The sequence below is a fragment of the Cibotium barometz genome, chromosome 17 (assembly GCF_041138505.1).
Source record: "Cibotium barometz isolate CiBa-2024 chromosome 17, ASM4113850v1, whole genome shotgun sequence".
Lineage (NCBI taxonomy): Eukaryota > Viridiplantae > Streptophyta > Polypodiopsida > Cyatheales > Cibotiaceae > Cibotium > Cibotium barometz.
The window spans coordinates 59,234,435-59,247,660 of NC_141062.1; the positions used below are offsets into that span (position 1 = coordinate 59,234,435).

At 47.3% G+C, this 13,226-nt stretch overlaps 1 protein-coding gene across 4 annotated transcripts in view; it reads left to right on the forward strand.

The window, feature by feature from the left end:
* Nucleotides 1–10,336, forward strand: part of LOC147630234 (uncharacterized) — an 80,699-nt gene extending 70,363 nt beyond the window's left edge. For all 4 annotated transcript variants that reach the window (XM_086811897.1, XM_086811898.1, XM_086811900.1 and 1 more), the window contains one exon: nt 7,405–10,336. In XM_086811897.1, the coding sequence (XP_086668023.1) occupies nt 7,405–10,104 (2,700 nt within the window). In that variant the 3' untranslated portion in view covers nt 10,105–10,336. The remainder of the gene's footprint in view (nt 1–7,404) is intronic.
* Nucleotides 10,337–13,226: the final 2,890 nt, after the last annotated feature.

Below are 13,226 nucleotides of genomic sequence, written 5' to 3' on the forward strand. Positions count from 1 at the left end.
AGGACTGATATTTGTGTCGACCTTGTCTATGGGATTGTCACTCCATAGGAAGGCCCGTGCCAGGATGTGTGTTTTGCCTATGGGACTGTCACTCCGTATGAAAACCAGGACTTCACATTTCTGTTGCGCTAGGTTTGTGCCCGACAAGAAATCCTTGTACAAGTTTCATGAAAGGGAGATTTCGTCCATTACATGTGCACATGCATTTGTGTTTGTATGCATAAACTTGTTTTTGCATGACTTGTTTTCGTGTGTTTGCTTGCTATGACGTGCCAATACATTGGATGGGGACGTCCCCACTGTACCGTGGGTGTGTTGTCTTACTGACGAGTTGTTGTGGCGTATGAACAGGTGGTAAGTATTGCCCTTTTTGGCCTTTTCAAACGTAATATCCATGAAGTAATGTAAACTTTAATGTTTATAGGGTTGGATGTTCGCATACATTTAAAATATTGTTCGGACACTTTCTAGTGTGGGTGTCCATGAGCTAACCTTTGAATAAGATTTAATAATATTTAAAGCATCTATTGCATGGGCAACTTTTCTTTCCCCACACGTGGAAGGTATTGAGGGAGGTGGTTGATGAAACGGCGGCGACTACAGAATTTGGGGAAAAAAATGATTTTAGGGTTGCTGTTTTTGCACCTGCCTACTGTGAGTGCCTGCAGTTTTGTACCCGGCTGTTGCAATTGTACCGGCCTGCAGCAACAGTACCCGGTTGTCTACACCTGTACCTGGTTGCAATAGTTGTACCCGCCTGCAGCAACTGTACCCGACTGTCTACACCTGTACCTGGCTGCAGCAGTTGTATCCGCTTGTCAGCACTGTACCTGGTTGCCAGCATTGTACCTGGCTGCCAGCACCTGTACCGGGCTGCAACAGTTGTACCTGCCTGTCAGCACTGTGCTCGGCTGCAGCAATTGTACCTGGCTACCACACCTGTATCCGCCTGCTGATTACTTGTTTATAGCCCTACAACACATGATTATCACTAATCTGCAGTTACTACGACTGTACCTGTTGATTGTTCCCGTTGTACCGGTTAGCTGCCTTGTTGGTACCTGTTGTTTGCACTCCATTAGGAGTATAACAAAAAGGGAATGATCTTCTCTGCTGAGATTTGAATTAAAACCTTTGCCAGGTATTTGTTTCTATATTTTATTTCAAATTTAGATCAAAATTGAAGTTAAATGTTGTTTTACAAGCTTTGTGTAGGCAAGCCAGTGAAGGTCATGTGGGTATGAGGAAAAAAAAACAGGGAGCAAAGCTGACTTGGGAGCACCTGGTATTTCTCCCACCGCAGTGCTTCACCTTGCCGGGTGTTAGTATGAGCATGCCTATTGGTGCACGGTCTCGGAAGACCAATGAGGGCAAGTGTTTACCTAGTGAAGGTGGGGGATTGCCTGTGATTTGGTCTACTACGACAACTGATTCTTCATTGACAAAATCTTATTGTATTTCAGTTGTTCTCACTCCATGTTATGGAGGAATCTGGCCATGAGACCCGTGAACACTTGAACATATAAATACTCCAAGAAATACAAACTGTATTGAGGGGGAGCCGGGCCTTTCTGGCCCCAGTGTTGGTGTCGAGTGTTCTTGGTCATAGATCCCGTATACAAACTATATTGAAGGGAGGGGGGGGGTAGGAGTCCTCTGACAATCAACTTGCCCAGCAGGGCCCGACTTTGTATAGCGGGATCTATGAGACCAAGCCCCCCTTTGCTACCTTGGCCTTGGCTAGCCTCCCATCACTTCCGGTCCAAAAGAAGTTCTGGATTAAATGTTGTACCTGGCCAAGGCATGCCTGAGAAAAAGCCCAGCTCGAAGTGATGTACCAGATGGTGGCAAGCAGTACCTGGTTCACCACCACCACTCTGCTTGCTAGGGATAGCCTTGCCGAGCTCCAGTATAAAAGCTTCTTCTGAATACTCAGAAGAAGCGGAGCGAGCTGCTTCTCGGTAGAGATATCAATGCCAACCTGGCAACCGAGGTAGCGGACTGGAGTGCCTATCGGGATTAACTGGAAAGTCGCCAAGTTGGGGTGGGTGTAGAGCCTACCCAAAAACCACACGACTTGTGCCAGTTGATTTGTGCTCCTGATGCACGATAGAAAATCTCGATAGCCTCCGCGAATCTCTTGAGATTCCCAACATTTCTAGCAAGGTAGGTTGTTGTATCATCTGCAAACTCTGAGTCCGATCTTGGACAAAACCGCTTTGAGTGTTGTGGATCAAGTCTGGGATAGAAGGCTGAAGTCACCTGCTAATGACCTTAGCCAAAATTTTATAGGCTGTCCCTAGAAGGGTGATGGGTCTCCTTGGGAATCAAATGTATCAAGCCCTTTGGGAGCCTCTTTGGCATGGGACCTGTGAGCATAATCTCATTGAAGGCAGCACAAGGGCCACCTTCCATGAGGTCCCAATGGCGAAGAAAGAAAGAGACAGGAAGCCCATTCACACCCGGGCATTGGTTCCGCCTCCGCTAGCTCCTCTGAAGTGAAGGGGTCAATAAGAAAGACCGAATGGAGGGGGGAACCACCTCTCTCGTTTGCCTAAAGACTCTCTCGCGCGCATCCATCACCTGGGGGGATAATGGGGCACTAGTGAGAAGAGATCAAAAGAAATTTGTTGCAATGGCTCTCACCTCTGGGGGATCAAAAACAATAGCGCCATCCTGGCCACGCAGCCTGCGAATACTGTCTCTCCTCCTGTGAGGGCTAGCTATCTCAAAGAAATTTCCTGTAACACTGTCACCGGCTTGAGTCCAGAATGAAGCCGTGGCATGGTATCAATACTCCACCCTCCTCTCCTCAATGGACCGAATCTCCGTGCGGGCAGCGGCAAACCGACTCTCAATCCACGGACTGTCTGGGGAACTCTCCTGAAGACATTGTAAAGAGGCTAGGCCCCTCCTCAAACTCCTGTCCTGCTCCCGAAAACTGGCCAATCTACTCTGGGCTGCATCCTGTAAGAAAACACTGATCTCCCCCAAGCCATTATCCAAAGTGCCTGCTGTAGAGCGTGAGGAAAAGTCCAGTCCCGCCCATATCTACCCGATCTAGCTGCAGATCTCGGTGTCCTAAATGAGGCTGTCTGCAATCGTGGAGCTCGCATGCCTGTCATGCTTCCATGGGTTTTCTAGTGACAGAATAACTGGGGCATGATCTGAAAATGTAGTGCCTTTCAAAATACCAACCATACCTCCACGGCTACAAGCCCACTCATTGACGTAAAACCTGTCTAGCCGAGAGAGGTTGGGGCCAGTGCTCTGCCTATCCGATCGAGAGAAGCTAAGACTCCCACGGCTACGCCCAAACTCTGGGAGATGCGAAGGGTCCTGTCCCCTAAGAATCACTATCATCTCCTCCCAGGTAGAGTACTCCGCTCTTGAGGCCGTGCCACCTCCAAGTCTTTCCCCTGTTGCCTCTATCATATTGAAGTCATCGCCCATGCACCAAAAATCAGCCTGGGGCAGGGCCTCTCGGATAGTGCTCCAAAAGATAGCTCTACCTGTAGCAGCATTCAGGGCATAAATGTTGAGGAAGCCAACGCTATCCTCACCAATCAGAATGGTAACCCATTAGGCACGTCCTAGAACTATGACTCCTGATCTTATCATAGACGATAGAAGCTGCTCATTGACAAAGAGACACACTCCTCCTTGCGTCCCTGAAGGGTCGAAGGCTAGGGACCAAAAAGTACGACTCTTGCCTGGTAGAATCTTCTCGTAGCGGCGGGTGCGCCTCTTAGTAAGGTGATGCTCCTGGAGGAAAAGAATGTCTATAGGTCCCCCCACCATAGCTCAATGAAGCTCTGAGGACTCCTTGTCCCTAAAAGCACTGAGGCCCCCCTAAACCTTGAATGTTCCATGAGACAATCCTCATATCAATCTTTGTGTGAGGTGGAACTATTGGAACTGCCCCCCCTAAACCCTGAATGTTCCATGAGTCTTAGGCGCGGGTTTAGACGGGGAATAATCACAATCTGTCTTGGTGCAAAGTCGTGCAAAGTGAGTGTGAATCCCGCCCATAGTAACATAAAAATCCGTTTTGCCCTCTTGAAACGGCACGAAACGTTTCAAAACAAAACAAAACCTGCCCCATCGAAACGATGTTTCGCCCAAATGTAAAGTGAGGTCAAAAAAACGGGCGGGAGGTTTTTTTTGCAAATGCGATTTTTGCTGTCGTTTCCATCCTTATTTGCTGCCCATTTGCCACTTCACGCATCCGACGCTTCTTCTCGGCTGCAACCTGTTGTCCTGCCACTTCTCCTCGTCCACTCCTCCTTTTCGCTCCTTCACTTCTTCTCTTGCACGCCTCCTCTTCCTCTTCCCTTTTCCTCTTTCTCTCTTCTCCTCCACTTCCCTCCTCCTCTTTCTCCTTTGTCTTCCAACTTTCTCTCCGTTTCTTCTCACCTCCTTCCCTTTTCTTCTCACCTCCCTCTTCCCTCCAACTTGTTTCTTTCATCCTCTCTTTCTCTCCTTTTCTTGCCCAAATTTTGAAAATACCAAAAAACCTGCTCCCAAAATCGTGAATTTCATACCCACTAGTCCCAAAAAATGCATCTTCATATTTCTGATGGCTATGTTATAAATTTGGTATGTGTATAAGAAGTGTCATTTCGAAACCTTTGCGTTTCGTCCGAAACGAAACCTTCGAAACGATGAAACGGACAAAACGTTTCATGTTACTATGATCCCGCCCTCCATGTACTGCCACTCTACCCGAGCGCGAGAATATGCATACTCAGTGCTCATAATGAAGATATTTTTAAGAAGAAAGGAGGGGGGGGGGTATGCATGAACACAAAAAGTAGCACCTCCCTGGGCTGGAGGTCACCATCTCCTCCCTAGTCTTTGTGGGCTGATCCGCCAAGCTCCATCCTGGCCAGAGGCTATAGATGAGTAAGAACGACGGTGATGTGGAGATCTTGAAGATGGTGCGATAGCTCAACTTCTTGGCCTTGAATGGTAGGAGCCACCGACTTTGAATCCCAGTGTCTCCGTGGTTGCACTCAAGGGGAAAGAGAAGATCATCGCGCTATTCTTTGGCGTAGAGGGTTTGGAGTGGTGGAAGACCACACATACCCGAATAGGGGCTACGGTCTCCTCAAACCTGTCCGTCCTTCCGTCGGAAGACACCAGAAGAAACCATAATCCACAGGCTGCCCCAAGATCTTGGGGGCCCGCCTGGAGACTCAAGTGGGAGAGCCCTCACTGGTGACGCTGCAATGGTCATCTCCACCGGCTCTGAGAAGCGATGAAACCATAATCCACAGGCTGCCCCAAGATCTTGGGGGCCCGCGTGGAGACTCAAGTGGGAGAGCCCTCACTGGTGACGCCGCAATGGTCATCTCCACTGGCTCTGAGAAGCGATGAATCAGGTGATGAACGAAGCTCTTCGGCTGTCTCCTCTCCGCATTAGGGGTTGCAGGGGGGCCGACGGGAATGCTCTGGAGAGGCGGAAGAGGGGGGGGGGGGGGGGGGGGGGAGAGGAAGGGGCAGGTGGAGAGACTGCGGGTAAAGTTGGAGGCGAGGGTGGGGGAGGGGGGGTGGGAAGGCGGAGAGGTTGGAGAGGGACGCTGCTCAGAGCCGTCCATCGGAGAGGGAGGCTGTTGGGGAAGGCTCGATGGGGAGAGGGTGGGGTCATCCAGCCCCACTGGGCACTGAGGGTTAGAAGAGGAATCACGACGAGGAATTGGCAGCCGTCGTGGCTGGAGGGGCTGTCTGCAGGTGGGTGTTGTGATAAGTGCTCGTAACGGTTCTCTGACAGAACCGAATCCTCTTGTATGCTGCCAGCCTGGCGTGCGTGGCGGTGACGCTCAGCTCTGGTGCTCGACCGGCGGCGCGGGCGGGGGCCAACAGTTCGCCACTCTCCGGCTGATGGGTCAGCCATGGTCAGTACTTGGTGCTCTGTTGCCTGGGAACCCGCTCCTCCCTCGGCCCACTGGTGCGGATCCAAGTGGGAAGTAGAATGGGGAACCACCGGGGGCGGCGGTCTCCTAGACCGACGCCGAGGGCAGGCTCTAGTTAGATGACCCATCTGCCTGCAAACGAAACATTGGCTTGGAAGGCCGGAATACTCCACTCTCTGCATAATGGGGTCGCCCCGAAGGTTGGGAATAGATATCATGTGAGGCACAGAATCCGGCGAGGCAACACAGATGCGGAGGGATGGAATCCCAGCTGCTCGTGCGAGGGCCGAGGCAGCGGGTTTTTGGGGGGGGGGGGATCCATCACTCTCCCGATGGCACCACCAATCACCAGGAGAAGAGGAAGGTATTCCTTCGTGAGGGCTGGAAAGCAGACTGTCACAGGAAAGCCTGAAACTCCAGCTAGAGGGTCAGATGCCGGGTCGAAGCCGTGCTGCCACTGTGCAAAGAATGCTTGGGTTGTACGCAATGCAACGGGACTTAGCTGCATGACAAGATCAGGCGCCGTTGGTGAATCGAACTCAACCTGGTAGTAACCATGCCCTAATGTATGAATATCTGCTATCTTTGCAGGCACACCTAGGAGGCTAGCCTGAAGGAGATCTTTGAGTTGGCCACGTGCGGGGCGGCTTTTGACAATCTTGCAAACCAGAGTGGAGGCCTCTAGGGATGCGATAGTCGTAGCGAGAAGCTGCAGGTGTGCTTCAGAAAACGAAAGGTAGGTAATGGTGGCCTCAGTCGGGGGAGACGGAGCGGCTGCCATGGAGTCCTCGTGGGGGCGAAGACCAGAAGAGGCCGAAACTTGCCGAAGTTAAGAGGGAAAGCCCCCAAGCTGAGGGTGCTGTCGACAACAAAGGAAAGAAGGGACGACAAAACAAGAGGCACGAATGGGGAGAGAGGAAGGAGGCGGAGCTGGTGGGCAGGAGCCAGGGGGCGCAGGTGGGAAAGGGGTGGGGGGGGGCTAAGGGGGTGCGAAGGCGGTGGCAAGGGTAGAAAGGAGCACTGAAGTGCTGGCAGGCAGGGGTTCAAGCGGGGGCAAGAGGGGCAAAGGCGGGAGCAGGGGGGCGAATGTGGGAGCAGGGGGGCGCAGGCGACAAAGGTGCGAGCAGGCGGGCAGGGCGACTGGAGGCACAGGCAGCGAAGGGAGCAGGGGGGGCACTGGGAGGCACAGGCGGTGAGGGCGGGCAGTCGGGGGCAGATGCGAGGTAAGGGAGCGGGCGAAGGATTTGGGGGGGGGGGGGTTGGAGTGCAGCTTCACGCGTCACAATTGCTTCTTGGTTGCTTTGAAAATTGTGTAAACATTGCTTGGATGTTTGTGATTGCATCGTAGGAGTCACTTTGAAGGGTTTTTGATCATTTATCCCAATATAATTCTAAGACACAAATTTGGTCTTTTGAAACTTTAATGGGTCTGGATTGTCATCTTTGTAAAGACTTAAGTGGATTGTTTTTTTGTCATGGTGTAATGCAGGAAAGGACAATGGTAAATGGTTCTATGGGGATAGAAGATGTTCATGAGTCGAAATCGACTCATGCTGATGATACAGATTGCACTCATTTGCCCTGGGAGCATCATATTTATGTGTTATCTGTAGCTGCACAGAACAGGCAGTGGTTAAAAGTGACCGATTTGAGTGGCAAGTCTGAGAGGCTGCAAATGGAAGAAAACACCTGCCAGGGTTTTACAGGGCTTATCTCAGTCGATTTGATCAAGGCTGCTAAGTTTAGCAGGGGTCAAAGGGATGACTTGACTCTATATAAGGGAGGGACAACTGGTGCTATTTTTAGTCTTGAAGAAGCTGTTATCCTTAGCCTCACTTTTCATTGCCCAAAACCTGTGTGTGTTTGGCCTAGCCTTGTGGTTGAAAAAAGCAATTTTACTGGGATAGAATGCACGTTAAGGTTTTGGGATGGAAGTAATCCTGAACTTTCACAGATGTATACTCTTGTAGCATTTCCGCGATCACTCAAGATGTGTGCTGTCAAGCAACATAATCATGAGCTCTTCAAGGACACAGGTGCCAAATTTGTTCTCATGATGCAAAATACTAAGTTTTTGGAGGTCCAAATACCAAGTCCTGTGCAAATGAAATTGGCTAATATTGCAAACTGTGGTTCGGAGTGTTGCAAAGTGCATGCTTGTCATGAACAAGCTACAGAATTTATCATTTCACATCAACCTGACCATTGTGAAGGAACAACTGAAACATCTTTTGAGGTGCACCGTGTGCCTTTAAAAGGAATTGTGCCAGACCTCTGTCACGAGTCAACACCTTTCTGCAGATTTGAGAAACTGCTTTTGAAGGTTTTTCTGATTATACTCTTCTCTGTGCTTGTAATGTTGACGAAAATACTGAGACAAGAAAGGCATCTTACAATGGATGCTAGGTTATGGCACTCATGCAGTTATACCTTTTTCCTCCAATCTGTATATTCAAAAACGGGTTGCATCAAGGCTTCACATAGGTCAAGCAACTTTGAGCATGCTTTAGATAAGCTAAACAGCACAAGGGGCTTGGCAAGGCAAAATGATCAGCCTCATAAGAGAAAGTTCTCAGATGTGAAGGCAATGGTTGCTGGAAACTTTGGTTCCATCTTCAGATGGTTCTTTGATTCGCAGGCCACATTTCTTAATGTCAGGGTCCAGATTGCAGAAAGTCCTTGTGATCCGAATGCAGCATCAATAGAACAAGGTAACAAAATTGTGAGCAATGACTTCACAGTAGAGGATAAAAACTGTGGCGTTGTGATGAACAGTATTGTGAAGCGACACTCTCATCCGACTTTTACAAATGAGGAAGGGATTGAAGGAACTAGCTGCACAGGGGTTATTGATACATCTAATGCAATTGGCTCGATAAGCCAGAAGCATTTGGAGGCCAGCACATTGCCATCAGTAACTCTTGTATCCACATGCCCTATGATTGAAGGCATCATAGAGGGGTCACCTTCAATTAGTTCTGATGTTTGTCTATCTTTTGCACCTCAAAAAGGATGTCCACAGAAAGAGAAGAAAGAAAGGGGAAAACGAAGGAAGAGAAGAAGCAACATCATTGACTTGAAGCAGGAATCAGAAAGGGAGGATCGAAGTGGCAGTTCTTCTCCTCCTTCCTCACCAGCTTCTCCTGCCACTCCACTCTCTTACAGTCTTACCAGTCCCTTTCTGCTATCTGATTCACCATCAAAATCAGTTAAAGGTTCAACATGTTTCAGTGGATCTCGAAGCTACACCAATCGAATTTCTGTTTCTAGGAACTCTTGCATTCAGTTGTCTAACGAGACTCTGTCGAAGCTCCATGTGCATGACGACCATGTTTACATGCCCTCAAATGAACTGAGAATTCTTGACCTGCATGGTCTTGGTCCAAAGGCAAATATAGAAACTTTGTCGTCAAAATCGACAGCAGCAGTAAGTATGAAAATGTCTGGCAATGGGGTGGTTATGAAAGGCAGTGGTAAAGAGAGAACAGGCATTTTTGTTGGTGAAAATTGGGCTGCTGTTGCCCGGAGAGCAATAGCCACCTCTGAGGCAGATCAGTTACAAGGGTTGTCTAATTCACCAAGACCGTTGAGAAAAGATCCATCAGCCACATTTACACGGGGTGGGCAAAGCATGCAACAGAACCCGCAATTATTGGAAGAGAAAATTATGCCATTGAATGATCCAGTGTCAAGCCCCTCTTTAGTTTCCACCTCACTCGTTGCTCCAAATGCCCGAGCTCCAGGAAGTAGACCAGCAAAGCAATGCAACGAGACACTGCTTCCAGAAGCAGCTGTAGGGCAATCACAAGTGGACGACAGTGATTTGTCTGCTGATTCAAGGAAGCACACAGGTCCTAAGAGTTATGATTTTCTCTATGACATTTGGGGTGATCATTTTGCAGAGATTAGTTGGAGTACCCAAACAGAAGGGCATTCCAGCTACCCTACCCCTGAGGGTGACTTGGCACTGAAGAACTCTTCACCATCCTGGAACCCTCGAAGCTTCTTTGCTGCATCTGACTTCATGATTCCTATTCCAGCCCTACTAAGTGCAGATGCTACAGTGCCTCATTCATCCTCTTCAACTGGTGCAGGTTTTTCTATTTTTTCATGTGACACAATTTTCTCCCCTTATCAGCCGGAAGATGCAACTTGCTCTTTTACACCAAAATTGGTAATAGAGCATTGAATTACTACATCCTTCTGCAAGGGGAGCTGATATAAAGTAAAACCTTTTTTTAATTGAAATATGTGGGGAATTTGTGTTGTATGCCAACCCTGATGATTCCTTAAAGCATTTTGTGATTCAAAGAGCCAATGCATGTCAAAATTCAAGAGCATCATCAGCAAGAACTTTATATCAGCTAGAGACTTGCGTCTTTGTATTGTGGTTGGTTAATAAAAGTGCAGGAATTTATGTGTGGTGGCCTGAGAAAAGTAACCTAAAGTAGCTTCTTTGTTTCTTGCATTATTTTATGCTTGCTAGAGCACCTACCTTGAAAAATTACGGAGGTGAGAAGTAGATAGATAAGACTGATCATTGATGGTTCTATCAGAGAAAGATTGCTTGTGGGTGGCTCCCTTGCCCAAATGCAAGCGTGGGTGGATGCAACGGAGGACTTGACCTAAGAGTGGTGGACCATCTGGCTAACAAGCCTGTTGGAACCACCTCTCACGACAGTAATCTCTAATAAAGCATGAAGAAGAACCATGACCTGAAGGTGTCGTCATACAGTAGGTGGTTTCCCTTCGTCATCAAAGCATGCAATGATCAGAGGATTATGCATTTAATAACGCTAAGCTAAGCAAATGGATTCATATTTGCTGTGGCTGAACTCAGCAATGAAGACTGGTAGGTAGAGTGCAGGAGTCGACAGGTAGGCGAAGGGGAACCGCATTCAACTAGACCTAAAGAAGGGAAAATGTATGCGCTTATGTCTTTGAATGAAACTAAAACAACGTGTACGATTCTAGCAAATGTACACACTACTTACAAAGGGGGTTCCACCTCAATTTCAGTTTGATCAACTTGAAGAGGCTGCACCTCCAGTCCCTAGCCTTTCCCTTCTTGTTCTCAACCCTGCTGACCCCCGAAGCCCTTTTATAAAAATGATGATCCTTTCGTTTGATTTATATGTCCCTACAACTTCTTCTTCTTCTTCTTCCATTTTTTTTTTTGGGTTTTTTGGGTCAACTTTTTCCCGAGCCGGGGTCAACTAAGCACAGATGGCACACCAAGTCTTTTCATTCAATAAACCGAAAGTCCTCTCTCTCCCTATTCACTTCAAAGGGTAGTGGAATTAACTAGGGAATGCACATACCTGGGAGTGATCATTAGGTTTGTGCATTCTCTCATGGACATGGATGCCACGATGTGGTTGTCGGGAGTACCCTATGATGCCAAATGTTGGATAGCTTTAGACGGCCTATTAAGTTTTCAGCAAATTTGAGCATCGGATTGTCGTGGGCAAGGCCTAAAACCTTTTCAGATGTTTGATAGGATGCATGAAGAAAGGGAATGTCGTGGGCAAGGAAGGGCCTCCAACCTTTTCAGATGTATGCAGAAGGCATAAACCATGACGTACTTCTGAAATTGAAGATAATACACGTTTTTGCATATATATAAAAGGAAAGTGTTGTGCCTGCGAGAAATCCACATACTTCTGGAAAAATAGACACGTTGTCGAGTAACCAACCTTGATGAGAAAAATATATATATATATATATATATAACAGGAAAGTTTGCCGTTGTGAGTGATACACTGGGCCACGTATTTCATTCTTGCAATCCCAAGTTCACAATGTAGATGATGAGAAAATTAGAAACCCCTTGAACACCATAGAAACATTACAGAATGAAAGATTTTGGGAAGCTTTTGAGTTCTATAGATTTCTTTATCTCAATGCAAAAATTTCGTCTCCGTGTAAGAGTTGCATATCAGATTTCTTTGTTAAAGGTAAGAATTTCATATTTGTGGGGTGAACGGGAGTGTCTGTACAAACAAGATTGGCATGACCCACCCACCGCGTCACGCAACGGCCTTTGTACAATGATTGGTGAAGTGGGCATGTCCCAAAAAAAGGCCGACGTTTTCTGGTCTTAAGAGAGAGAGAGAGAGAGGGGGATGGCCTTCTTCTTCAAGCCTTCGAGGTCTTGTGCAGAGAGATTCAAGTGTCTTAGAAGACGAAAAGGAACGTTAAATTTGGTCTTGTTTGCTGAAAAGTCGAGCTCTAGCAGGATGGGCTCTCAGCAAGAAAGCGTGGTTAGAGAGATAAAAAGACACCGTGCAAGCTAGGTGTAGGCCGGAAGCTTGTGTCCTTAATTACCGAAGATGGCTCGTATTATGTATCGTTGGCATCTAAGGCAAGTCTAGATGAGAGCATGTGGTTTTTTTGTCTACATATTGAATACCAGACAAGCTCTCTATGCACGTGTGATTTTTTTGTCTACATATTGAATACCAGACAAGCTCTCTCTATGCACGTGTGGTTCTATCCACATATTGCATACTAGACTAGCTCTCTCCTTGGGTAAAGGTGTGCATTGTTTGGAGGTTCCCTTACCTCCTTGGGTAAAGGTGTGCATTTTTTAGAGGTTCTCTTACCTTCTTGGGTAAAGGTGTGCATTATTTTAAGGTTCCCTTATGTCCATTGACTTGACCTTCTCGTTGAGGATGCCAAGGATCATTTTTTTACATGCCTTTCCCTAAGTATCTGAGTCATGCACCTTATTTTCTTTCAGCTAGGGGTAATTACCTTCAAATTTAATATATATCTTGCTACACGCAAATCCAATGTAGAGAAGATAGTTATGCATTCTCAGATCTTGTACTCCCTTTTCAAAAGCATGACAATACTATTCATTGGTCAACCTCTCTTGAAGCTTGTGTTAAAAGTTCATTATCTATCATTGGCCTTCGTGGTAGAATCATTCAGGTAGATCTGAGAGACGGTGGCTTAACCATAATTTGAGAGACCTAATCCCTCATAGACATGAGCTCTTGTTTCTTGATGTTGTAGAGATATGCCAAGGGCACGACTTATCACTGCTTCTTGAAAAGCTTAGCACAAATACATTCTTAAGCAGAGTAAAACTGACCTTATCCTCTAACTTTAGGGTTCTATACCATTGGTGTATCTTCCCACCTAACATCAGAGAAAACTAATAAATCCTTATGAGCTCATCACTAGGTCCACATGTTACACAAATGGAATCAAATATTTTCACATGTTGGATGGGGTCACCATCTCCATTGAATCTTTACTTTAAGTTTTGCAATGCGGTATGGCTTCATGGTGTTTTACCTTAGG